This window comes from Dendropsophus ebraccatus, chromosome 9 (assembly GCF_027789765.1).
Source record: "Dendropsophus ebraccatus isolate aDenEbr1 chromosome 9, aDenEbr1.pat, whole genome shotgun sequence".
In the NCBI taxonomy this organism is placed as follows: domain Eukaryota; kingdom Metazoa; phylum Chordata; class Amphibia; order Anura; family Hylidae; genus Dendropsophus; species Dendropsophus ebraccatus.
Window position 1 is genome coordinate 109993438 of NC_091462.1, and position 24431 is coordinate 110017868.

General features: G+C 41.4%; 2 protein-coding genes across 2 annotated transcripts; both read left to right on the top strand.

The window, feature by feature from the left end:
• The first annotated feature begins 3897 nt into the window (after window positions 1-3897).
• On the top strand, window positions 3898-4584 carry LOC138801852 (olfactory receptor 1M1-like). Its single transcript, XM_069984953.1, has one exon. The coding sequence runs from the start codon at window positions 3898-3900 to the stop codon at window positions 4582-4584; it is 687 nt and encodes a 228-aa protein (XP_069841054.1).
• A 13920-nt stretch (window positions 4585-18504) lies between these two features.
• On the top strand, window positions 18505-19428 carry LOC138801853 (olfactory receptor 2K2-like). Its single transcript, XM_069984954.1, has one exon. The coding sequence runs from the start codon at window positions 18505-18507 to the stop codon at window positions 19426-19428; it is 924 nt and encodes a 307-aa protein (XP_069841055.1).
• The last annotated feature ends 5003 nt before the right edge of the window (window positions 19429-24431 follow it).

Consider the following 24431-nt stretch of genomic DNA (forward strand, 5'->3'; position numbering starts at 1 on the left):
AGCCTCTACCTTGGGGGACATTCTCTCCCCTTCCACCACCAAACAGCATAGGTCCCTCACGTGGCTTAGCTGCAAGGGTTTCTACAGGTGTGGACAAGTTCCTTGCCGCACTTGCACGGTAGCACTGCCTAAAAAGTCGTTCGCCAGTAGTTCTGGCAGGGAGTTCCAGATAGGCTGCTTTTTGAACTGTAATAGTACACATGTAGTGTACATTATTTTGTGCACTCTTTGCAATCTTACTTATGTTGGTTGTACTACACGTAAATTCAAGACTCGTATCGTGGAGCACATTTATGACATAGGACATCCCACTACACGCAGCCTATCTGGAGCCTCCCATCATTTTGTGCACACCCATCAGGGCAAATTGGATTCTTTCAGAGCTTTTGCTATTGACCGTGTACAATTGCCACCTAGAGGGGGCGATATTACACATGCCTTAGCTAGAAAAGAAGCCTATTGGATTTTCCATTTAAACACTATTGCACCATATGGTTTAAATCTTCGCAGAGAACTTCAACTGTATTATTAGAAGCTTAGAACTAGCTGTCTCATGTTGTACCATTTAATTAATTATTTATATCTCTTATACATGATGTGCTTGGATTGTTTTGACACAGTTTATAACTGATAACAAGAACGTAAAAATTGGTTTTAGTCTGCACTTTGTTTATTATGGGTGTGTGCATATGTAAAGTTCTGACGCCATCACGCTTCTGGGCGGAGTCAGACCACCTATTTATACTCACCTGTATGGCTCTAACCTTAGCCATGATTAAGGGTATGTGACGTACCAGAAACATGTTGGCGTGAGACTGTGAGAGCCGATGTATTGTCTCCGTTGCTTTCAAAGGATCACAGAATAAAGCTATCATTGAGCACTGCAACGCTGAGCCCAGGTGATTTTCTTCTAAGGAATGTGCACTAGCCTGGTGGGAACTGGGCCTGGTGTTTGCTTTTATGTGCCACACCCGATTGCTTCTCAACTTCCTGGCAATGCAGGAGTTAAGCTGAGAAGCTCCTAGACTTGATTTATACACCTGAGTGGTCTGTGTGATTTGCCTGTCTGCAACCTGTGAGATCAGAGCGCCGGACCAATGGGGATCCGGACCAGGCTCTTGGTAAGCATAAAAGGAAGCTGAGGCAGTCTCCAAGCACTGGCTATTAGGTTAACTCCTGGTCCCAGCTCCCCCGTGTCTATTCCTGCTACTCCCTTCCTAATTCCCTCTGACTGCTCAACTTGTTATCTGACCTCCCGCCTGACCTTAGACTACCCGATTGGTTTGCTGATTTTGTACTGCGTTGTTCTTTTGGTTCTGACTTGGCTTGCACACTATTCTATATTGTGTTTGTCTGTCTTTCTTGTTTTGTGTTCCACATATACAGTGTATTGAACACCTTTGTGGTTGTCCGCGGCTGCCTAGGGCCGACTGAGACAAGTAGGTAGGGACAGTGGGTGGGTTGTGACCTAGGGCCCACTGTCTTTACCTGTCCGTACCTCCCTGTCCTGACAATAGTCATTGCAGTCCTGAGGGCCTTTGCCAGGCCCCCAGCGGTCTTGAAAAACCATAGTGACTTCCAGTTGTGCTAACAGGCTACCGGTAAAAGAGGCAGACCCCTTTCCTCAGTCTAAACACTTAAATGTAGTGGAAACTAGCAAACATAGCATCTAAGGGGTTAAACAGAAGAAGTAGAAGTAACCTCTAATCCTAGCAATAACAATGGTAGCCTGGCTGGTAGGCAATCTCTTGTTGTGATTGTGTAAGCACAACTTCTGTGTCCATGCTACCTGAATGATGTGCAGATGCGTCCACTCTCATCTTATCTATGATTAGTGACACATAATATACAAGTAATAGAGGTCATGACCTTCTCTCACCAAGTGTAAGCACAATATAAGTCTATGAGAAGAGATACAGAGATTGTGGGAAATTGTGGTGAAAGGCTCTAATGAAAACTTATTCAAAGGAAAGGTAAGGCTGGACACATCTGAACACTATAACTAACCCATGCAGATAACACACTGGTATTTGCAATAAGGAGGTAAAAATGAAAAGAAAACTCAATTAAATACAGTTGATCAATGAGTAATAGTGAGATTGTGAATTAGTAAAAAGACAAAGATATTGTCATGTCTGGTAATGGACTGTTTGTATCTGAACAGTGATAATTGTGAATTCCCTTGAGATGAATTGAGCAGATCATCAGATTCTACTTCATTAGGTAAATGAATTCCCAACTTACCTATACGTCTCTCTTCAGGGAGCTTTACATTGTTACTGAACAGTATAACTATATCTCAGTTTCCATTCTATCTGTATCCAACAGTCACTTGAAGCCACAGTACGGGTGTGTATAACAAATGGAATAATGTGAGGTTACAGGTGTATATAAATATGGGTATCTTGGTGCTGCTCCCTTAGATTTAAAGTCCAACAATCTTATAGAAATATATGAAAGAATTGATAGGGAGCGCACTCACCCGTTAAAATCTTCTCTTTATTTCTTCAAAAACATAAAAGCCATAAGCTCGGCTTGAAGATGGTGGGATTGCCAAACACCTAGAAGTTACATACTTCAAGGTGTTTGGCTATCCTACCATCCTCAAGCCGAGCTGATGGCTTTTATGTTTTTGAAGAAATAAAGAGAAGATTTTAACGGGTGAGTGCGCTCCCTATCATTTCTTTCATATCATTCTATCTGTAAAATGCACAGATTAATGCTCAGAGGTAAGATTATTATAAAGATATCTATAATGCACTGGTAGACATGATGTGAGACCTGGGCTTATAATTCTTTCCATGCTAACGTTCTGCTATTTAAAAAGAAAAAAAATGAAACGAAAATAAACTTTTAATTTATAAAAAAAAAAAAAAATCTAATTGTGTTTGTTTTATCTGCCCCATATAGTAATTCTAGTATCAACATCATCATGAGCCTGGTATTATTACTGTTACTGGTAAACGCTGTCAGGCTGGTTTGGACTCCAGGCGACCATGATGCTGCTTCCTCACAATTTCCATATTCTGTTGGTACCTTCAGACTCCTCTATATAATGGTTATGATTTTTGTGATTGTCTCCATTTACCTTGCAGCCGTTCATCCTCCTTTTTTCCCTTTAGGCCTGTTATAGTAACTCATAACTTATAGTTCTCAAAGAACTGGGTTGTCCTCTCTCGAGATTTGGATAGAACAGCTTATAGCACTGTATAGATACTTTACCTCCCTAGAGTCAACAGCCTTATAACCAACCCCATTGGGATGCCGATTCTGATTGCAGAGATCCATGAATATAGCGGAACATCAAGGCATTTCCATTGTTAACCAGGACTATGGACAACAAGCAACAACTCCAAGATTAGTGATTCTCTTATCTAGAATATCTTTCAAGACTACAAGACAAGTCAAGCATACTGCTGGTAATGTCATTGTCGGGATGAGAAGGAAATTTTGGGTTCCTGTAGAAAAAAAATTATGGTCTCAGCAAGTTCGTATTCATGGATACCCAAACTTTCAGCCATAGAGAGGACGCCCGAGAGCCATCCTATACTCATTGTATCATATCTCTTGTCATTAAGCTTCAGACAGGACAATAGAGAAGAAATGATAGTTAGATAATAAGCTTCAATGTCTTTGTCTTCCAGAGAGATGACAATTCTGATGCCAAATTTCACCTATGAATTTTTTATTTTGACCTTTCCTACACAAGCAAAAAATAAGCCATGTCTATCTGTTATCTTTATCTTGATATATCTGACTGGACTGATAGCAAATTCAGCTACTATTACAGTCGTATATAATGACCGGCACTTACACACCCCCATGTATCTATTCCTGTGTAATTTATCCATTATCGACATTTGCTATACATCGACCACAGTCCCTAAGTTGGTTGACATGTTCCTGACCGGTAACTATACATTGTCCTCTGCCAAGTGCTTCACCCAGATGTATTTCTTTAACCATTTGGCTACCACGGAGGACCTACTGCTCTCCATCATGGCTTATGATCGATATGTGGCCATTTGTAACCCCCTACATTATCACAGTCTATTGAGTAAGAAGAACTGTGTTGTGATCATGACTGTTCTCTGGGTTCTGGGGTTTGTGAATTCCGCCATGACAATCATCACCTTATCCAAGATACCAATGTGTTATTCTAATACAGTATCACAATTCTTCTGCGAATTAAAAGCCTTTGATAAAATTTCTTGCCCCAATGCTGGGTTTCAGTCAATGATCTATCTGGAGGCTCTGATCCTCGGTCTCGGCCCTTTCCTGTGTAGTATAATATCCTATATCAAGGTCATCATTGTGATCTTACGTATTAAATCTAGAGATGGAAGAAGCAAGGCTTTCTCCACCTGCTCGTCCCACCTCATCGTCCTCACCATGTGTTATGGCACCTGGATCTCTGTGTATGTAATGCCGCCATATGAAGATACCCGTGTCTTTGAATTGACCCTTTCCGTTCTATATACAACCATTACTCCCATGTTAAATCCTCTAATATACAGTGTACGGAATAAAGATGTAAAGAGGGCTCTACTGAAACTGGTGGGGGGCAAAGTCAGAGAGGAGTAAGATCGTTCATTATGTATTTTATAGTTTGTATTTCTTGTGATGCGTGAATTCAAGTGCCCATATTATCACTGATGGTTGATGGTGCAATTTTTTGATTCATTTTCTAATTACATTATTGTATACATTAATTTGGGAATACCTATAGAGCCAACACTATATATTGACTGAAAATTTGTAGGTATTAGATATTGTAGGTACTAGATATTTTTTTGCACTTGGTAACCCTCTAACATTACATTGTAGTCTTATTCCATTTTGGTCTATTAAAGGGGTTATCCAGCGCTACAAAAACATGGCCACTTTCCCCCTACTGTTGTCTCCAGTTTGGGTGGGGTTTTGAAACTTAGTTCCATTGAAGTAAATGGAGCTTAATTGCAAACCGCACCTGAACTGGAGACAACAGTAGGGGGGCAACTGGCCATGTTTTTGTAGCGCTGGATAACCCCTTTAAGCATCCTCAAACAAATTTGTTGTTTTGTTAATTGACTTTTCTTGCCATTATGATAGCAATGTGCTCTGTCCTTAAAGGGGTTGTTCACAAAAAAAATTTCTTTCAAATCATCCGGTCCCAGCAAGCGCCCCTTTGAAAGCAAAACTGTCCATGTTTAAGAGTGTTTAAGAGTCAACTCCAAATGTCGAGATACCTAAAGGAATAGTATGCATCTGATTTCCAACCATAATTTCATCCTGCATCCTCCAGCTGTCTCTGATGTTTCTCCCAAAAATACCTTTGCTTGAAATCAGAAATCCAAGCATCCCTCTAAATTTACAAAAGGAACAATCACCCCTTTCTAAACTAATGGATGAGAAGGGACGCCCCTTAGACATCGGTAACTCATTTATCATTGCTCTCGTATCTCAGGGTGTCCCTCCTTGAAACCTGTAAACGTCACAGCCTGGCTACTTCGCTCTCTTGGTTTGAGGAGTTGCTTAGCAGGAATTTTTTCCCAAGAAAGATCATCTCAAATATTTATAAAAAAAAATACTTATTATCCCTTGGCCAGCCACTGCCCCACCTCTTCTGTAACGTTGGGAGAGGGATTTGAGGAGGATGTTCTCAGGCTCTTCTTTCTGGATTCCTCGTCTAAGCAGCTCGATTGTTGATCCCAATTCATAGGCTACCTACGGAACTACCCACATTAGAGCAACAGAAGTTGAGTGTCAAGTCAAATATATAGAATGGAAGAAATTTTACATTGGGATACTAATACGAGGCGTACAATTTTAGCTATATGGTCTCCCAGGGCCACCTAAAGAGGTTTTCAAGAGTCAGTGCTTGCGGCACACCCTACAATCTATAGCGCACCAGTGGTAGCTGATTCTTAGTGGGGTAATACTAGTTACAGACCTTATCCTCTCCCCTTCCGTCTCTAGAGTTGCCCTTGAATAAACATATCAGATCACATATTATGGTAAATAGTTGTGATGTTGTCTCTGCTCTTGCAGATTGAATAGACAATGAATCGACTAATTGTTCCAATGTTACACAATTACACTAATATACTATTATATAGATATGATGTTAATCTGTTTGTTTAAGTTCCCCCCTTTCTACCTCCCCATCTGTTCCTTCCCTTTCCCCATCTTTCCCATTTTCTCTCCCTCCCTTCCGCCCCCTTTCCTGTTACCCTATAACCGCTAGCCTCTCTTTCCCCTACTTACAGACAATAGCTGCATCTCTATGGTTTTTATAACTGCAGATGATAACTGTGAGCCTCGAGATACTGTCTATATATTATTGAAAATCTTATCAAAAATATATTTAAAAAAAAAAAAAAAAAAAGAAATCCAGACCAATGTTGACTAACTTTAGAACCTTTGAATCTTATATGTTTCACATTTGCTGTACTAAAACTGTGTTAGGGTATGTTCACACTGTCAAACAAGCCCAAAATATAGCCGTAATTTTAAAGTAAAAATTACGGAAGTAATTTTAAAAAATATGTGCCCCTTTGACTTTAATGGGGCACAATATATTTTTGAAATTACATCCGTAATTTTTTCCTCACAATTACGAATGTATTTTACTCTTATTTGACGTTGTGTGAACATACCCTTAGTCTCAAAAATAGACAGACATCCAAAAAGACGAGCTTTGAACAGCCAAAAAGTTGAAGGTGTGTGAACCTAGCCTAAGGAAGCATTCCTGTCTGAAGAAGAAGTTACAATTTGTAATCTGACTTCCCTTGAGACCATCAGAGCAGATCATCAATTTCATTCATTCCGTTTTCATGGAAATGCAAAGAATAAATATCTTTTATTTCACACACACAAAGATACGTAGATTAACGTCTAGATGTAAGACACACGATAATGTGATCTGTAATTTACTGATAGAATGGATGTCACAGTTGGGCTTATAATTCTGTATATCAGAGATTCTGCTATGCTAGGAAATACTAAGAAACCATCTGGCCCGTAAATTGATTACAAGCGGTGGGACTGGTCTCCGGACCCCCGCCGGAAGGCATTTTCCCTCAAGTTATGATGACGCCCATACTTGGGGGAAAAGGTCTGTCCCGGCTGATGGACTGGCTGCTCAGCCAATCAGTGACTGGAGCGGCGTCCTGTTCACCATGGGCACAGGGAATGGTAAGTTTCTACTTGTAATCAATTTCTCCCCTTCCCCATCAGCTGCCAAATTTTAAAAAACGAAGGACTTCTCCTTTAATGGATTTTAGAAGTTTGAGAAAAAGTCTGCCCTTATTTCAGAAACAGCGCCACACTACAGGGTGAGTGTGGTATTGCAGCTCAGCCCAATTCAAGTATCTGGAACTTTAACGAGTAGCAATCGGAGATTTTCTCAGAGAAAAAAAGTCCTGGAGACCATAATGTTGATATCTTTAAACTCTTCAACATAATCTTTATGATTTTTGGGATTGGCTCAGACAATTTCTTTTTTTTTCCTACAAAATCAGCTTAGTGTAATTTGCTATTCAGAACTGAAAAACTATTTGCCACATATTTAGAAGATTCACCACAAGTTCAACTTCATCTATCCTTACTTACGCTCCTCGTCTCACATCCAAAGTCTACATCATTGTCAAGAATGGCCATATAGTAGCAGGCCATATAAGTGACTATAGTGCTGTTACATCAAGAGACTTCTCTGACTTTTACTTGTAATTGTTCTCTTTCCTTTTGCTTCTCTAGCTTTTTCTTTTCATAACAATTTCAGCCGCAACTTCTCTAGGTTCCTCAATCTTCCTCCACCATCCAACTTCTTACTAACTTCCCATCACTGATGCCTAAAACAGTAATAACACTCCCAGATTGTAGACGGCTTCTTATTGTGCCATGACATTATAGATTACCCCCTTTTGTGTCTTTACATTGTAGTTGACTTCTTTTTGTGCAACCCTACTCTGTACTTGACCACCATTTTTGCCCTCGCATAACAATTAGGCTCCTATTATGCCTACAAAAAGTATTTAACCTACATTTGTTCCCCCAGAATATCAGCCTTTCTAGGTAATCACATACTGCTTATGAACCCCCAATGTGTCCCCCACGCTGTAGTTAGGCCTCCTTTGTTATCTTGCTATGTATTTAGGTAACTTTCATTCTCTTAAAGTGAGGGTAAGCCCCGCTGGTTCCCCAGCCCTATAACTGACCCCACTTGGTGCCATCACACTGTAGTTAATCCCCATTTGTGCCTCCACACTATATATAAGTATGATAAATGCTCCCACACTGCTTATAGGTCATCCTATATGCTACACTCTACACACTTTATCATATCCCTTTAAAGTGCCCCCTCACTTTTTTAAATGCCACCTATACGTTATCGTGAATGTGGCCCGATGCAGGCATCACAATACAGTAAAGCACAACTTGTTCTGGCATATTGAAGACCTCAGATACCAGGCAGAGACTCATTTTTACCAGGCACCAGAAAGCGACAAAATGGTTTAACGTGGTACAAAGTTTGCAGCCAGGGACACACATTCTCCAGCAGAACATCGTACCGATTCAGATGCATTTCAAAAGATTGTATCCAAAGCAATAGATGGTTGGCACTCCAGTCTATGTGGGCACCATACTATTGTCCAATTTTGGGGGGGAATATCAAGTGGTACTTGCTATATGTAGATTTCCAAACAGACAGTGAAATGATTAATAAGAACATGATGAAAGACGCACTCACCCGTCTTCATAGTTGTGTAGACTCTTTTTTCCATAGCGTGGATATAGTAAGGGCGACACCAGCCAGGTGTAGGTAACAGGCTGTTTCACACAAGTGTGCGCTTCAACGGACCCATTGTTCATTGGGAAACAGCTGTTACCTGCACCTGGCTATCATCTGCCCTGAATATGCCCTGATTATGGAAATGAAGAGTCTATACAAATATCAAGACTGGTGAGTGCGGCTTTCAGCTTTTTTTTCCGCTTTATTCATTTCAAAAGAAGAAATGAGGAGAAGAGGTCGTTCTCCAGATGTTTTTTGGTATTGTATTTAAATTAAATCTTGGTCCCGCCAAATTCTGTGTCTTCTTGTCTTATCGGTTCCGTAAAGTTTGTTCTTTATGCAACTCTAAAAAGAAAATTTACCATTTACTTACTAAGGATTTGACCATCAGCTGTAATCACTGTGACCATTGTTACCACCACAAATCAAAGGAAAACACTCTTATCCTTACAGAAGTTTTAATCTCTACAGAAAATTATAGAATAAATAGTGTGTATTTTCCTTGAAAACACACATATATAGCAAAAGGGGTTGCCTCCTGAAAGTAACACAATTACTTTCAGGAGGCAACATTTTATAAAGCACAGCACAACAGGTGTAATAGCATTCACCAAAGTGTAATAATAACAAAGTAGCAATTTGGGAAGGAGGGAGAGATAAAAAGAAAGAGGTAATCCCCAGCCTTATAATTGTTATGGAATACAGTTTGGCATAATATGGTACATACATGATAAAGATACATGATAATGGATACATAATAAGGTGAAGGAGAAGCCCCAGCCCTATGGATCTTGAGCATGATCAACCCGTTGGGAACTACTGGACCATAATCTTAATGTCCCTAATGTATAAAAAAAAATATATAACTCAGATCAGACATGAGATACCACATGTTATGTTATGTTAGAACAGTGCTACTATTTCTCTAACCTTCTCTGACTATTTCTCTGACCTTCACTTACAAGTAATGGAACACCATAAAAATTCACATCAAAATGCACATCTCATCTACCAACAGGAAGAGTTTAAGATCCGCAATTACAGCCGGGACCCCCAATATAGCCAGTTTGATAAAAATCACCTAAAAGGTCTTGTTTGGCCACAAAAAAATGAAAACATGGATGAATTTGGGAACGAGTTTTAGTAGCCTCTATGGCCGTCAGATGAATGCTTTGAAAAAAATAAAATGAATGGGTCACTTCTAATGTAATGAATCTCGTTTTTTTTCCAAAAGCAAAGTGTATGAGGGCATTGCCACATTCCATGGCAGAAATCCATGGCTAGGTCCATACATTTGGGACAATAGTCTATTCTATGTGGGAACTCAAAGTAACAGGATATGTGAATCCATAACACACCAAGTGCTTCATTTTTATTATATATATATATATATATATATATATATATATATATATGCCTTTATATAGGACATAATAAAGATCCCCTCACCATGCTCCCCTGGGGCCTCCTTTGGTGTCTTCAGGACCTTTTGTTGAACTCCCCTGTCGACACTTCAGAGTCAGTCTCGGCAGTAACACCCTGATCAGCCAATCACTGGCCACGGCACTGTCCTGATTCAGTCAGTGATTGGCTGAGTAGGCTATAATTGCTGAGACAAGTCTGTGGTGGCGGAAAAAGACCGACACCGAGCGCAGGAACCAGGTGCCACCGCCATCCCCGCATCGGCACTGATCGAATAAGGTAAAAAAGAAGCAACCATGTACCTGACGGCACATTCGCCTAAATGCAATTTTTTTTTCTATTTAGAAGAATCACAAAGTATAGTTAAGAGAATATCTATTGGAACAGCTATATGAGTTTACAATGTATGAAATGACGTCCCTCGAGATGAGCGGATACATTGATTCACTGTACATGATTAAGTAAATTAATTCCCAACACGACAACACTTGTTCCTTCAGGGAGATGTACATTGTCTATGCACAGTATATAGACTACTCATTTACCATGAATCACATGTATTCTATAAGACCTGTGGATTCCTACTTAAGAGGTAAGACATCAATACATCTGTAATGTACTGGTAGAAAGGACAGGGTAGCTGGGCTTATAATCATCTAGATCACGGGTCTCTCCAGGCATGATGGGAATTGCAGTTTTGCACCAGCTGGAGGACTTGGGTTTGACGACACCCGTCATCTAGATGATAGAATTCTTCGATGAAATGGAATATTTAGAAAATGTTTGAAAAAGTTAAGAATCGTGTTTGTTCTACTTTTCAGACTTCACCAACAGAGACGTAACCTTTATTAGGACATGTAGGAGAATAGACCATGGATAACATATAGTATGATAAATCATCAGGGCTTAGGGCACAAATGAGATAAAACTAACAATGCTTTTGAGGGAGCAATATCCAACCTGACATAAAGAAACGCTTAACCAATGTATATACACCACCAAGCAAAGCATCTGAAGAAGCAGCTCCGACGCATTTCTCCTGGTTTTTAGTCCGGGTTCATCAGGGATTCATGACTGGCCATCAATGATAGAACAGTCTAGCGTCATTAAAGGGTTAGAAAGGTAGGACAGATAAATTATGGTAAGTGCAAGTAACCCTGCTAAACATCTAGACTGACGAGCATTGCTCTGTATCTGTATGGGCAGAAGGGTTGGGAGTGCACACATATCGGCAGCGGGTCTCTCGCTTCAACATATTGCTATCTATCTTTCCAAGCACTGAATAAGGGTTAAGAATCACGTATCTCTCTTCGGTATTGCAGCTGCCATAGGTTTTTGTTGCAGTTTGAACCCTTGCTTACTGGTTGCTGTGCTATATTGTGCAGCAGCTTAACCCCTTGCACACTGGATATAAAGAGCACTTATTGTACCTGCCGAAATCACTCATTGCTGCTAATTAACCCTTGCTGCTCTTTATATCTACTGCAATTCAGCACTGCTGCCCTTTCCCTGTATATGTGCCCTATGACTATATTGCTGTTATTGTACTATCTGTATATGATATTGCTGGGAATGGAGTCTTGCATCAGGGAAGGGGGGAGGACTGAGAAACATGTCCCAACTGGTTCTTGAATTTAAATTTCTCTTGAGTATTGGACACTTTGATGTATTTACATTGGTTAAAGGAGCAGTCGGGCATATTCTAAAAGCCAGCAGCCGGCAGGAGGAGGGGGCCTGTCCCAGCTGATGGATTGGCCACTGAGCCAATCAGTGATTGGAGCGGCTTCCTGCCCCAGTCACTGACTAGCTGAGCAGCCAGTCCCTCAGCCAGGTTGTTACATGTACACCTTAGAGATCCCAGAGCACCGCGGGCATGAGGAGAGGTAAGTGCCTACTTTTAATCAATTTCCCCCTCCCCCTGCCGGCAACCGGCTTTTAGACTTCTCCTTTAAGTATCTTTTGTCAGATTGGACATTGAGTGCTGCCATTTTGATCTGATGGTTTGTTCTTACAATGGATTTTTCTGTTGGATTAATCCATTGTGGAATCCATGTGATAAATTGGAGACATGGTTGCAGCTTGGTTCAGCCAAGGTTTTATATACAAGAGATTAATGGCTGACCTCAGGGAGATCAACTAAAACACCGCGTAGACACCATTACGTGTTTCTCAATGTCAGTGAGCCAGTAAAACCTTCTACCGGGAAGGAACAACCAATCCAAGGGCGGTTTCCAGTCAAAGGAACAACCTTCCAACAAGCCACAGTCAAAAAATGACAGGACTTACCCAAGCTTGAAACACGATGGTGTCTCTGCAGTGTTTTGGTTGATCTCCCTGAGGTTAACCATCATTCTCTTGAATGCACTTACTAGGCTTTTTTCCCACTAGCCAGAATCCTGCTCCACACTGATGAGGGGCAAATACCCTGAGACTGCCGTCTGTATTTACCAAGTCCTGTGATTTTTGACTGTTAGTTGATGGAAGGTGGTTTCCTTGACTGGAGTCCCCCTCGGCTTGGTTATTCCTTCCCAGTAGAAGGTCTGGCTAGCTCACTGATGTTGAGAAATACGTGATGGTGTCCCTGCAGTATTTTTGCAATGTTTTATATACAGCTTAGCCTTGTTCTATAGGGCTAATCCATATAAAGGCTAATTGATACTGAACTTCATTAGAGGTTAAAGTCACCCTTAAAATGTACAATTTTTTTAAACCAAACTTTTGCACAATAATAATTTTCCAAATGTCTTTGTCTTCCAGAAAAATGATAATTCTGATGGAAAATTTCACCTATGAATTCTTTATTTTGACCTTTCCTACACAAGCAAAGAATAAGCCATTTCTATCTATTATCTTCCTCCTGATATACCTGACTGGAGTGATAGCAAATTCCATGACCATCATAGTGATATACAGTGATCAGCACTTACACACCCCCATGTATCTATTCCTGTGTAATTTATCCATTATCGACATTTGCTACACATCGACCCCTGTCCCTAAGTTGGTTGACATGTTCCTGACCGGTAACTATACATTGTCCTTCACTCAGTGCTTTACCCAGATGTATTCCTTTGGCCATGTGGCTACTACAGAGGACCTACTGCTCTCCATCATGGCTTATGATCGATATGTGGCCATTTGTAACCCACTACATTATCACAGTGTGTTGAGTAAGAAGAACTGTGTTATGTTCATGACCATTGCTTGGGCTTCGGGGCTTGTAAATTCTGTCATTACAACCTTCATCCTATCCAAGATACCAATGTGTTATTCTAATACAGTCTCCCAATTCTTCTGCGAATTCAAAGCCTTCGATAAAATCTCCTGCCCCAATGCTGGGTTTCAGCTGATCAGCTACCTGGAAGCTTAGTTCTTTGGTCTCGGCCCTTTTCTATGTAGTATAATATTCTATATTAAAGTCATCATTGTCATCGTACATATTAAAACTAGTGATGGAAGAAGCAAGGCTTTCTCCACCTGCTCGTCCCACCTCATCGTCCTCACCATGTATTATGGCACCTGGATGTCCATGTATATAATGCCCTCAAATAAAGATACCCGGGTCTATGAATTGACCCTTTCTGTCCTGTATGCAACCATTACTCCCATGTTAAATCCTCTAATATACAGTGTACGGAATAAAAATGTAAAGAGGGCTTTACTGAAACTGGTGGGGGGCAAAGTCAGCGAAGAATAAGGTCAATTAATTTAAGTATTTGGGGCCTTTAAAGGGGTAATCCAAGAGAAATTTACTTGCCCCCTATCCACATAGTGGACAAGTAAATTTTTCTTGGAATGCCCCATAACCCCTTCCCTATACATGTATGACATAACATCATTCGATATGATATGGATGCCTGCCATCCTAGTACTCCTTTTACAACCTACTTTTTTAAAGCACAATACACTGTAATAGGTGTTCAAGTCCCCTAAGGTGGGGCTAAGGACCCTTTTACATGGGACGATTATCGTGCAAAAAATCCTTCATATTCAAATGATAATCGTTCCTTGTGTATGCAGGCAACGGTCGAAAAAAAATCATTCACAAGTCATTGATCGCATCTTTTAAGTTGATGCTCAAATCATTCTTAATTGTTCACTAAATGTGCGCGACTATTAACAACTAATAGGCGACTAACGTTCTGTGTGTTATGGTGAATGATTTCAGGTCGTTTATAGTTAATATTGTTTACGATTAATCGTTAAGAATCGATTAGTCAAAGGGGTCCCAAAGGTAAAATAAAAAGCTATAAAATATATTAAAATTTTAAAATTAAAAATCTATTTTCCAATATATTATATATAGATAAAGAACAATAAAAAATTAACACAATTAAAACTGTATCTCTGTGAAGGGAAAGTAACAGCAGGTTAGAAAGTTTCTTATCTTGATCCTCGTGATTTAACCTTCTATAAGTTTTCCTTTCAAATAAAAAGTGATCACTGAAAAAGAAAATTGATATCTTTGGCCATCTTGCCACCCAAACAGATCAATTAAAACCAGATTTGGAGCTGGGAAGGAATTTTCCCCCCTGGAACATGACAATTAGTGTCTTGCTCATAAGGGGTTTTTTTTGTCTTTCTCTGGATCAACACAGAAGGTTAAAGATTGAACTTGATGGAGTCTTTTATCATTCTTATAAACTACAGTATGTTATAACTATGTACTTCAAAACGGTAAGAATAAAATTACATTTGTCCCTGCAAAAAACAAACCCTCATATAGCTTTGCAGACAGATTAAAAAGTAATGGGGCTTAGATTGTGGCGATGTGAAGAAATTAAAAAAAAAAATATTTTTTAAAAGAAGTCAAATATAACAAAATCTGTATACATTTAGTATTGATGTAATGGTTCTGACCCACACAATAAAAATTATTTATTGGGACTTTTTTCAAATAAGCAGTCCTGTTTGTGTACATGAGGAGTAGCACTATATCTGGTCATCATATATCTTGTATATGACATTTTTCTTCCGATTTCTTCTCTGGGAGTTGTCTTTTACCTGTCTTTCTCTTTCTGCAATGCTTGCGTATTTCCCATCTTCCTCCTTCATAGACTTAAGTAATCGGATCCCTAAACTTCTACAAGTCATAACCATTAAACAAAAGTACTAGCTGAGCTGAGTTGTTGGGTAGATGACAGATTAGCAGGAAGCAGGGAGATGGAAGCATTTTTGTCTGATAAGATATATTAAAAAGTTCATTATATTCACTTGCACTTTTGATCTATGCAAAGTTTTTACCTCTTTAATGTCTCCGCTGACCAAAGATAAGGATGATCAAAGGAGAAAAATTTATATATAATATATTTTTTTAAAAATGTTTAAATAGCTACAGTATATTCCAGCAGTCCACCTTTTCCTTTAAATAGAAGGACAATTTTGGGACAGAAGGAATAAGCTTGTTTTTTCAATTTCAAACTATTCAGATGCAGATGAATGAATTATCAAACCATGATCAATTATTATTACGGCCACTGCTGCTTGGCAGTACCCAGTACATGGGGTGATCACTCATAGACCCTGATTTACCTTAGGGACATAATAGTTCATAACATAGTAAATAATTATTACAATTCTTAAAGATTGTCCAAACTAGGCACTAGTATCGTATAATACACAATGGAGGAGGAGGCTCCTGTGAAGGAAAATGCCAGCATTTGGGAGACGCCAAGCATTGAGTCCACTGGACCATCATGAAGAATAGGGTTAAAACAATATGTTTATTCTGGTTAATGGACAATGCATTTCAGGAACGCTTCTTCTTTCATGATGGACCTGGCGTAGGGGAAAGCAGCTCTCCCGAAGCAAGGAGAAGACATGTCTCTGTTCTGACAGCACCCTGGAACCCCAAAATCAGGGGCGTACTAAAATGTTTATCGGCTGGGGTGCAGAAGTTTGGCTCAGGCCTTCCCTATCCAATGGCGTAGTTACAATGATGGCAGACCTCTCAGCTGCTATGGGGCCTGGGGAGAAAAGGGTCCTGATCATGGTCTGCCATCATGGTTTGCCCCTATCAGAGCCCCCACCACCTATCACCACAGGAGATGACAACAATCCCCTTATCACAGCACTCTCCTGCGTTCTCCCAGCCTGGTATACCCCCCCCCCCCCTCCGCTGTCCCGGATGGGGGGTGCTGTCGACGGTGTGATATCTCTGGCCCAGTGCAGTATTCCATCATTATGAACAAGCCTAAAGGACAGAAATGGCTGCACATCGCACCCATTAAAAACAAACATCAGAAGTTAGTTTATAATTTGATCAAACCATATTGCCTCATGTACCACGTGCAGGTCTCCTGGTTCACATGGGTCCCTACACTAAACAACACTGTGCCGGTCAACGGCCCCTAACCCTGCAAAGCGAGAGCAAGCAGGGAAGGGGGAGCCATAGAAGGGCCCTGCAACCCCACTGTCACAGGACCAAACCCCAAGGGCCCCCACAAACCCCGCAGGCGCTGCTGGCGGAGAAAGCGTCCACCAAGCAACAAAAGTGTGAACAAGGTCTTACAACTCACTACTGCACCATTAGGTAGAATGAGAGAAAGAAAGGGTACTTTCCATCATTATGACAGGTCCTTGGTATCTCTCGTGTGCTGGAGACCTGTGTGCCACCATCTATTGTCTTATTGATATGCTGTCTCCATTATATATTTATCCTTTTGTTCATGGACAACTATGGCAGCAGTTCCTCTGAAACACCAACCCCTGTGTGAGGATGTGTTATGCAGATACCACTCTTTTTTTATTATTATTATTATTATTATTATTATTATTATTATTATTATTATTATTAAAGGATTTGTCCGGGCAGGGGAGTATTAAAATAATTACCAGTCTGGCTCCTGTGCCGCTAGTATCTTATTGATCTATCCCTGCTGTTTGGCTACTTTTGGGCCCAGGGGGTGTTATATTGCAGGACCCCTCAGCCAATCAGCAACTGAGGCGGGACATTGCTGCTGACTGATGACTGGATGTGCAGGTCTTCTATTTCACGACCCCAGAGCACATACAGCGTAGATGGAGCAGTAAGATACTGGTGGCCGCACAGGAGCCAGACTGGTAAGTGTAGGTTATTACTTTCTATCTCCCCTTCCCCGGGCATATATCAGAAAAGTCCCCTGCCCAGGCAGCCTGCCTAAAAGGTTTATCCAGCGCTACAAAAACATGGCCACTTTCTTCCAGAGACAGACCCACTCTTGTCTCCAGCTTTGGAGGGGTTTTACTGCTCAGTTCCATTGAAGTGAATGGAGCTTAATTGCAAACCGCACCTGAACTGGAGGCAAGAGTTGTGTTGTCTCTGAAAGAAAGTGGCCATGTTTTTGTAGCACTGAATAACCCCTTTAATACACTAAATCCACTTTGCTCCGTAGTTCAGAAGAGCGGGGCCTGGAGCTGGAGTGTAACGTTAATCTCGCCCTGTCCATAAAAATAACCTCAATAATAAAGAGTTAAAATTTATTTCTTTTTACCCCTTGTTGGTAAACACCATGGGCAGATACCAGAACTGTCAGTGCAGCCTCTTGGTTTATAACTTTACTTCTCTGACCTGTAACCTCTGTGACACCTCTGCTCCTGTCAGTGCTGCTGCACAGATCTCCATATACTGCGGCACATAATGAATATTGTTTTTCCATCATGAAAATTGCTGGACAGGGAGTGGATACAAATAAGAGATTTGCCCCTGAGTACATGCACATTCCCTGCAGAGAATATTCTGCTAAACAATAGACTATTACATGTTTACTGTACAGTATATATATCTCTCATCTCCTGGAGTGCACAGTATATATGTCTCATCTCCTGGTCTGCACAGTATATATATATATCTCATCTCCTGGAGTGCACAGTATATAGAACTCTCATCTCCTGCACATTGGTAAAGTTCTATAACGCCACATGAGATATTACAGGAAGGTAAGATCAGCTGATCCCAGATAGATAGAAATGTCTGATATAAGAAAGTATTGGTAGTTTAGAACGTTCTCCGACGTGTAATAATCAAGACATTTTGGAAGATGTCGAATTATCAGTTTTGGGCTAGACGGGGACTCACTAAAATGATCAGTCCACTATGATCAATCTAAAGTGACAGGTAGAGAACGTTCTAGGTCCAATGTCAGTAGACAGCTGGGAATCTATAGCACAAGTGTTTGATGGTTTGCACACTCAGATCTCATCCTCTCTCCTCAGTTGTGATGGACAAGTCTTCATTCGAAGTAACAAAAGTTTGGACACCTCTCCGACAAGTAGATATCACTATGAGATCTGACCATTGGATGTGATCTGATTGTATCGTATACATTACCATGGAGAATTACACCTATAATTGCTTCATTTTAACATTTACTTCGTACTCAAAGAACGTGTCGGCTTTATCTTCTTTCTTCATGCTGGTATACCTGGTCGGATTGATAGCCAACTCCACCACCATCACAGCGATATACACAGACCGCCACTTACACACCCCCATGTATCTATTCCTGGGTAATTTATCCATTGTCGACATTTGCTATACAACCACCACAGTCCCTAAGTTGGTCCACATGTTACTCAGTGGTGACTATACATTGTCCTTTGCCGAGTGCTTCACCCAGATGTACTTCTTCCTACATGTGGCCACTACGGAGGACCTCTTGTTGTTCATCATGGCTTATGATCGGTATGCCGCCATTTGTCATCCTCTACACTATAATCATATATTAAATAGGAAGAATTGTATCCTGTTGATGGTCGTCGCTTGGGTAACTGGATGCATCAATTCTACTGTTGCGACATTGACCACCTCTAACATCCCATTGTGTTATTCTAACACCGTCCCTCAGTTCCTCTGTGAATTCAAGGCTTTTTCCAAGATTTCCTGCCCTAACACTGGTTTCCAGCTCTTTTCCTACATGGAGGTTGTAATATTTGGTGTCGGACCCTTTCTATGCAGTATGATATCTTATACCAAGGTGATCGTGGTCATCCTACATATCACGACTAGTGATGGGAGAAGCAAGGCTTTCTCCACCTGCTCGTCCCACCTCATCGTCCTCACCATGTATTATGGCACCTGGATGTCCTTGTACATAATGCCGCCAATGGCCGATCCCCAGCTCTTTGAACTAACCGTTTCTATTCTATTTGCCATCATAACCCCCATGTTAAATCCTCTGATATACAGCGTACGAAATAAAGATGTAAGGAGGGCTCTACTGAAGATGGTCGGATTCAGGACAAGAGGAGAATAAAGTCTAGGAATATTCCTGTTTTTTTCTGTAAAAAAAAATTATTCACTTTGGACAATAAATTTTTGTTAGAAAAGTCCCGAAATGTAAGTCATAGCGGACTATCAGGTTGAGCAGTGGGTAGGTGTCAGTCTCCCTTTGACAATGTCATCTTCTGCTGTGGATACCTGTGTCCCCAGCCCCCACTTCATATAGCACCACTTCCATTCCAGTCCTTTTGCCTTAAGACACAGACCTCTCTGCTATTTTTCCCTTTGCCGTTCTGCCACAAAGCGTGCAAAATCAGAGCAAAAAGACCACAAACGTGCGAAATCAGAGCAAAAAGACCACAAACTTGCCACAATTTGCAAAGAACAACATTGTCCACTGTAAGTCACTGCATGTAAATAATTCTTCTACCACTGACAACTTATGACCAGTAATGGATTCACCACATCTTCCAGCATATCCTTACTATTGTCCATACCTTACTGGGAACTGCAGTTTTACATGATACAAACTGTGGGTGTAACACAGCATGGGATATGCTAACTTCATAATTCATCTCTCTTCTGATCTTAGTTTTTCTACTATATTTAAGAACTATGCTTTATTCAGGTGGTTTATATGTGTTAAGCCCAGTTCTGACAGAATATATATGAAATCAGCTTGGTTTTTGTACCATATCTACATAATGTGCTTTATTCTAGTATTTTATATATGTACTTAGCTCTGATAAAGTATTGATATAATAAGCTTTGTTCTGGTACCATATTCCCTTACTGTGCTTCATTTTAATGCTAGAGAAATCTACTGAGTTTAGCTCTGATTGCATAATTATGTAATAAGCTTGATTCTGGCATTATATTTATTTACTGTGCTTTGTTCTGATACTGTATGTATGTACTAAGCTTAGCTCTGAGAGAATATTCATGTAATCAGCTAGGTTCTGGTACCATATTTACATACTGTGCTTTGTTCTAGTACTGTATCTATGTACAGTTCTTAGCTTTGATAAAGTATCGATGTAATAAGCTTTGTTCTGGTACCATATTTATTTACTGTGCTTTATTTTGGTGCTTGATAAATCTACTGTGTTTAGCTCTGATTGCATATTTATGTAATAAGCTTGGTTCTGGTATCATATTTATTCACTGTGCTTTGTTCTGATACTGTATGTATGTACTCAGCTTAGCTCTGACACAGTAATTATATAATAAGATTAGTTGGCACCATATGTATTTGCTATGACTGACTTTTGTTTCACAAGTATAAATGAACCTTTATTCTAGTAAGGCTACTCAGAGGCTACCTTTGGGTAGTGTACCACTTTTGTCCAGTTGACAGAAATGTTGCTGAGCTGACAGACCTTGCGACGGGTGCATCATAGAACTGAAAGAAGCAAAATCATTGTTTCAATAAATTTCCTTCTATCTAGGCTGTTGTGCCCAAGCTGTTAGAAAGTGTTGATAGTAGTAGAGGCTAACTCACTATTGTTCACTGCTGAAATTTAGATTTATGCTGAGCAGAAATGATGGCCGTCAACAGTGTTGGAGACGTCAAGGAGAGTGCTATAAATCAGCCACTATTGCCTTTGGTGGTGAGTGTGGTGGTAGTGTTACAGTGTGCAGGGCAGGTGTGTCTAGTGGTGGTGGTGTTACAGTGTACATGGCAGGTGTGTCTAGTGGTGGTGTTACAGTGTACAGAGCAGGTGTGTCTAGTGGTGGTGGTGTTACAGTGTGCAGGACAGATGTGTCTAGGGGTGGTGGTGTTAGGCCCCATTCACACGTCCGTGTCAGTTTTTACTGTCAGGAAATCCTGATCAGGAGACCTCAAATGTCATCAGGATAGTATCAGGATTTCCTGACAGTAATCCGTTTTTACCATCAGGAAACCATCAGGAAAAACCTTCAGGATTTCCTGATGAGATGGTCTAGTATGCCAACATAAATCACAGGTACCCACACAGCCCCTAGTGTACCTGGATGGCCACAGGCTGCAGAACTACAACTCCCATCATGGCCTGCCAGCAGAGCCATGATGGGAGTTGTACTTCTGCAACCTGGATGGCGGGCGAGCGGAGCTTGCGGGCGGGCGGGCGAGCGGAGCTTGCGGGCGAGCGGAGCGGGCGGGCGATCGGAGCGGAGCTTGCGGGCGGGCGGGCGAGCGGAGCGGGCGGGCGGTCGGCCCCGTGGTGAGGTCCTGGCTCTCTACCATTCCGGAATCACGGGCACTTTCCTGATATACATCAGGAAAATGCCCGTGATTCCGGCGCTCCCATAGACTTCTATGGGGGCGTCCGTGCCGGATTTCCGGACGAAAATAGGACAGGATCTAAAAAATCCGGTCCTATTTTCCGGAACGGACACCCTTCCGGAAAAATCCGGAAGGGTGTCCGTGTCCAATGTTAGCCTATGAGTCCGGAAATCCGTCCGGATTTCCTGATAGGAAATCCGGACAGATTTTCCGGACGTGTGAAGGGGGCCTTACAGTGTACATGGCAGGTGTGTCTAGGGGTGGTGTTACATTGTACAGAGCAGGTGTGTCTAGGGGTGGTGGTGTTACAGTGTACAGGGCAGGTGTATCTAATGGTGGTGGTGTTACAGTGTGCAGGGCAGGTGTGTATAGTGGTGGTGGTGTTACAGTGTAGGAAGGTGTGTCTAGTGGTGGTGGTGTTACAGTGTGGGAAGGTGTGTCTAGTGGTGGTGGTGTTACAGTGTGGGCAGGTTTGTCTAGTGGTGGCGGTGTTACAGTGTACAGGGCAGGTGTGTCTAGTGGTGGTGGTGTTACAGTGTGGGAAGGTGTGTCTAGTGGTGGTGGTGTTACAGTGTGGGAAGGTGTGTCTAGTGGTGGTGGTGTTACAGTGTGGGCAGGTTTGTCTAGTCAGTGCAGAACCGCCCTACATTTTGTGAATGATAAAGTGACAAGCCCATATGACTTAAATAAGTTCAGTAATCCAGTAATCCAGTAATCCAGTAATCCAGTAATCCAGTAATCGTGCCTCTGCATGAACAACACGGTCACCTAATGTCATCTTCATGGACAACATTGCTCCAGCACATAGAAGTTATAGCATCATTAGGGCACGGCTACTGGAGACTGGGTGACTTCCCATGGAGTGGCCGCCAGTTCTGAATCCCACAAGAACCTATTAGATCAGCTGAGTGGTCGTGTACAGACTCACCACCCTTCAAGAAAAGTAGCCGTGATTACAGAGCGCTGAACTTATGATTAGGGGGTTAACATACAAACTGCAAAGTAAAGTACAAAGGACGTGAATAAAGTAAATGATAGACTGGTACATAAGTAGAAAGAACCCTCCCTGCAAGGGCTTACAATCTGCAAGGTGAGGGAAGCGGCTGGAGGCAGCAGAATTATTGTAGGTTGTAGCCTAGTTTGAAGAGATGGACTTTCATGGGTTGTGATGGTGGATGAGAGCCGGATGTGTCAGGGTAGTGAGTTGGGGGGGGGGCTCAGGAAAAATCTTGGAGATGGTTGTGGGAGAAGAAGATAAAGGGAGAGCCCAGACAGAGGCCTTGTGAGGATCAGAGATTGTCTGAGAGGAAGTATCAGAGATATATGGAGGACACAGAGTATGGACGACCTTGTATGTCACGGATAACAGTAAAAGCGAATTCACTGGCGAGTGTTATACAGTGGGTATATACTGAAATTGCATTGGAAAGTGGTCCGCTAAAAGGGGGTCCTGTACAAAATAGGCAGTATGTACACACAAGAGGAAAACTGAAATCACACGGCAAATCTTAAAACTATTGAATCAAGTTGACAACATTTACTAATAAATAAATGGTATAAACAATTATCAACAGTCACAGAGACCCAAAGGTCATCAACAGCTGTCATTAAGTTTGTGCTGTCTTAAATGAGGGCAGAATAATCTAGTGACAGAGATGCTGAACAGATCGGTGTATTACTTCCGTCATTCTGTTCAGCCATTCTCCTAATATGCAGGAGAATAGAATTCTTGACCCACCCCTCCCCCACCCTCCAGCTGCTGATTGACAGCTGACTGCCTGTACACTGCATGGATAGATAACTGCCAATCAGCAGCTGGTGGGTGGAGTTTCCTGCTTCTCATGAATATCCAGGACTACTGAGCTCATGCACATAATGGAGAGGACTACTTATTGTCCATGTTACTCAGGAGGAGATCTCTGCATCAGCTGTACAGAACAATGTAAGTGATACATCATTCTGTTCAGCTTCTCTGTCACTAGTTTATGTTACCCTGAGATAGGACGGCATAAACCTGCTGACAGAGTCTTAATCGATTCCATAGAATCCAATTTGCCGGCAGGGATAGAGTTGGGAGGAGAAGTGAGGGGGTGTGACAGCCCACAGAAGCTCAGGGGTTTGGGAACGCCTCTTTGACTATTTACAAGAGACAATAAAATAATTTTTCTTGCATGTTCTGGAACCACAAATCGATGTATGGAAGGTACCGTGTGTCTCCTTATCCCAACAGCATCTAACAGTGTCAGCAGCTTGGAGGCGGAATTACAGCTGACAGATTCCCTCTAACAGATCCTGAGCAAAATGTCGTCTTCAGAATTCAGATGCAGATAGGTGCTGGATAGGTGCTGGATATGCTGGATAGACACCGGGAATGCCTCACCTGCCCATACTGTGTTCTGTGCATAGCTAAAGACATCCTAAACACTGGAGGCTCCATTGTGCTTAACCCCAAGTTAAAGGGGCTATTCAACAGGATATTTGTTTCTTAAGTAGGGTCAGGCTGGTGTTGATCTTTTCCTGTATTGGCCATTTAAAGGGGCAGTTCACACTTTTTTTTTCTTTCAAATCAACTTGTTCAAGAAAATGCCTAAGATTTGTAATTTACTTCTATTAAAAAAATCTCCAGTCTTCCATTACTTATCAGCTGCTGTATGTCCTGCAGGAAGTGGTGTATTCTTTCCAGTCTGACACAGTGCTTTCTGCTGCCACCTCTGTCCATGTCAGGATCTGTCCAGAGCAGGAGAGGTTCTCTATGGGGATTTGCTGCTGCT

Coding starts and splice junctions, on each gene's coding strand:
- LOC138801852 (XM_069984953.1), top strand. CDS start 3,898: ATGTTCCTGACCGGTAACTATACATTGTCCTCTGCCAAGTGCTTCACC.
- LOC138801853 (XM_069984954.1), top strand. CDS start 18,505: ATGGAGAATTACACCTATAATTGCTTCATTTTAACATTTACTTCGTAC.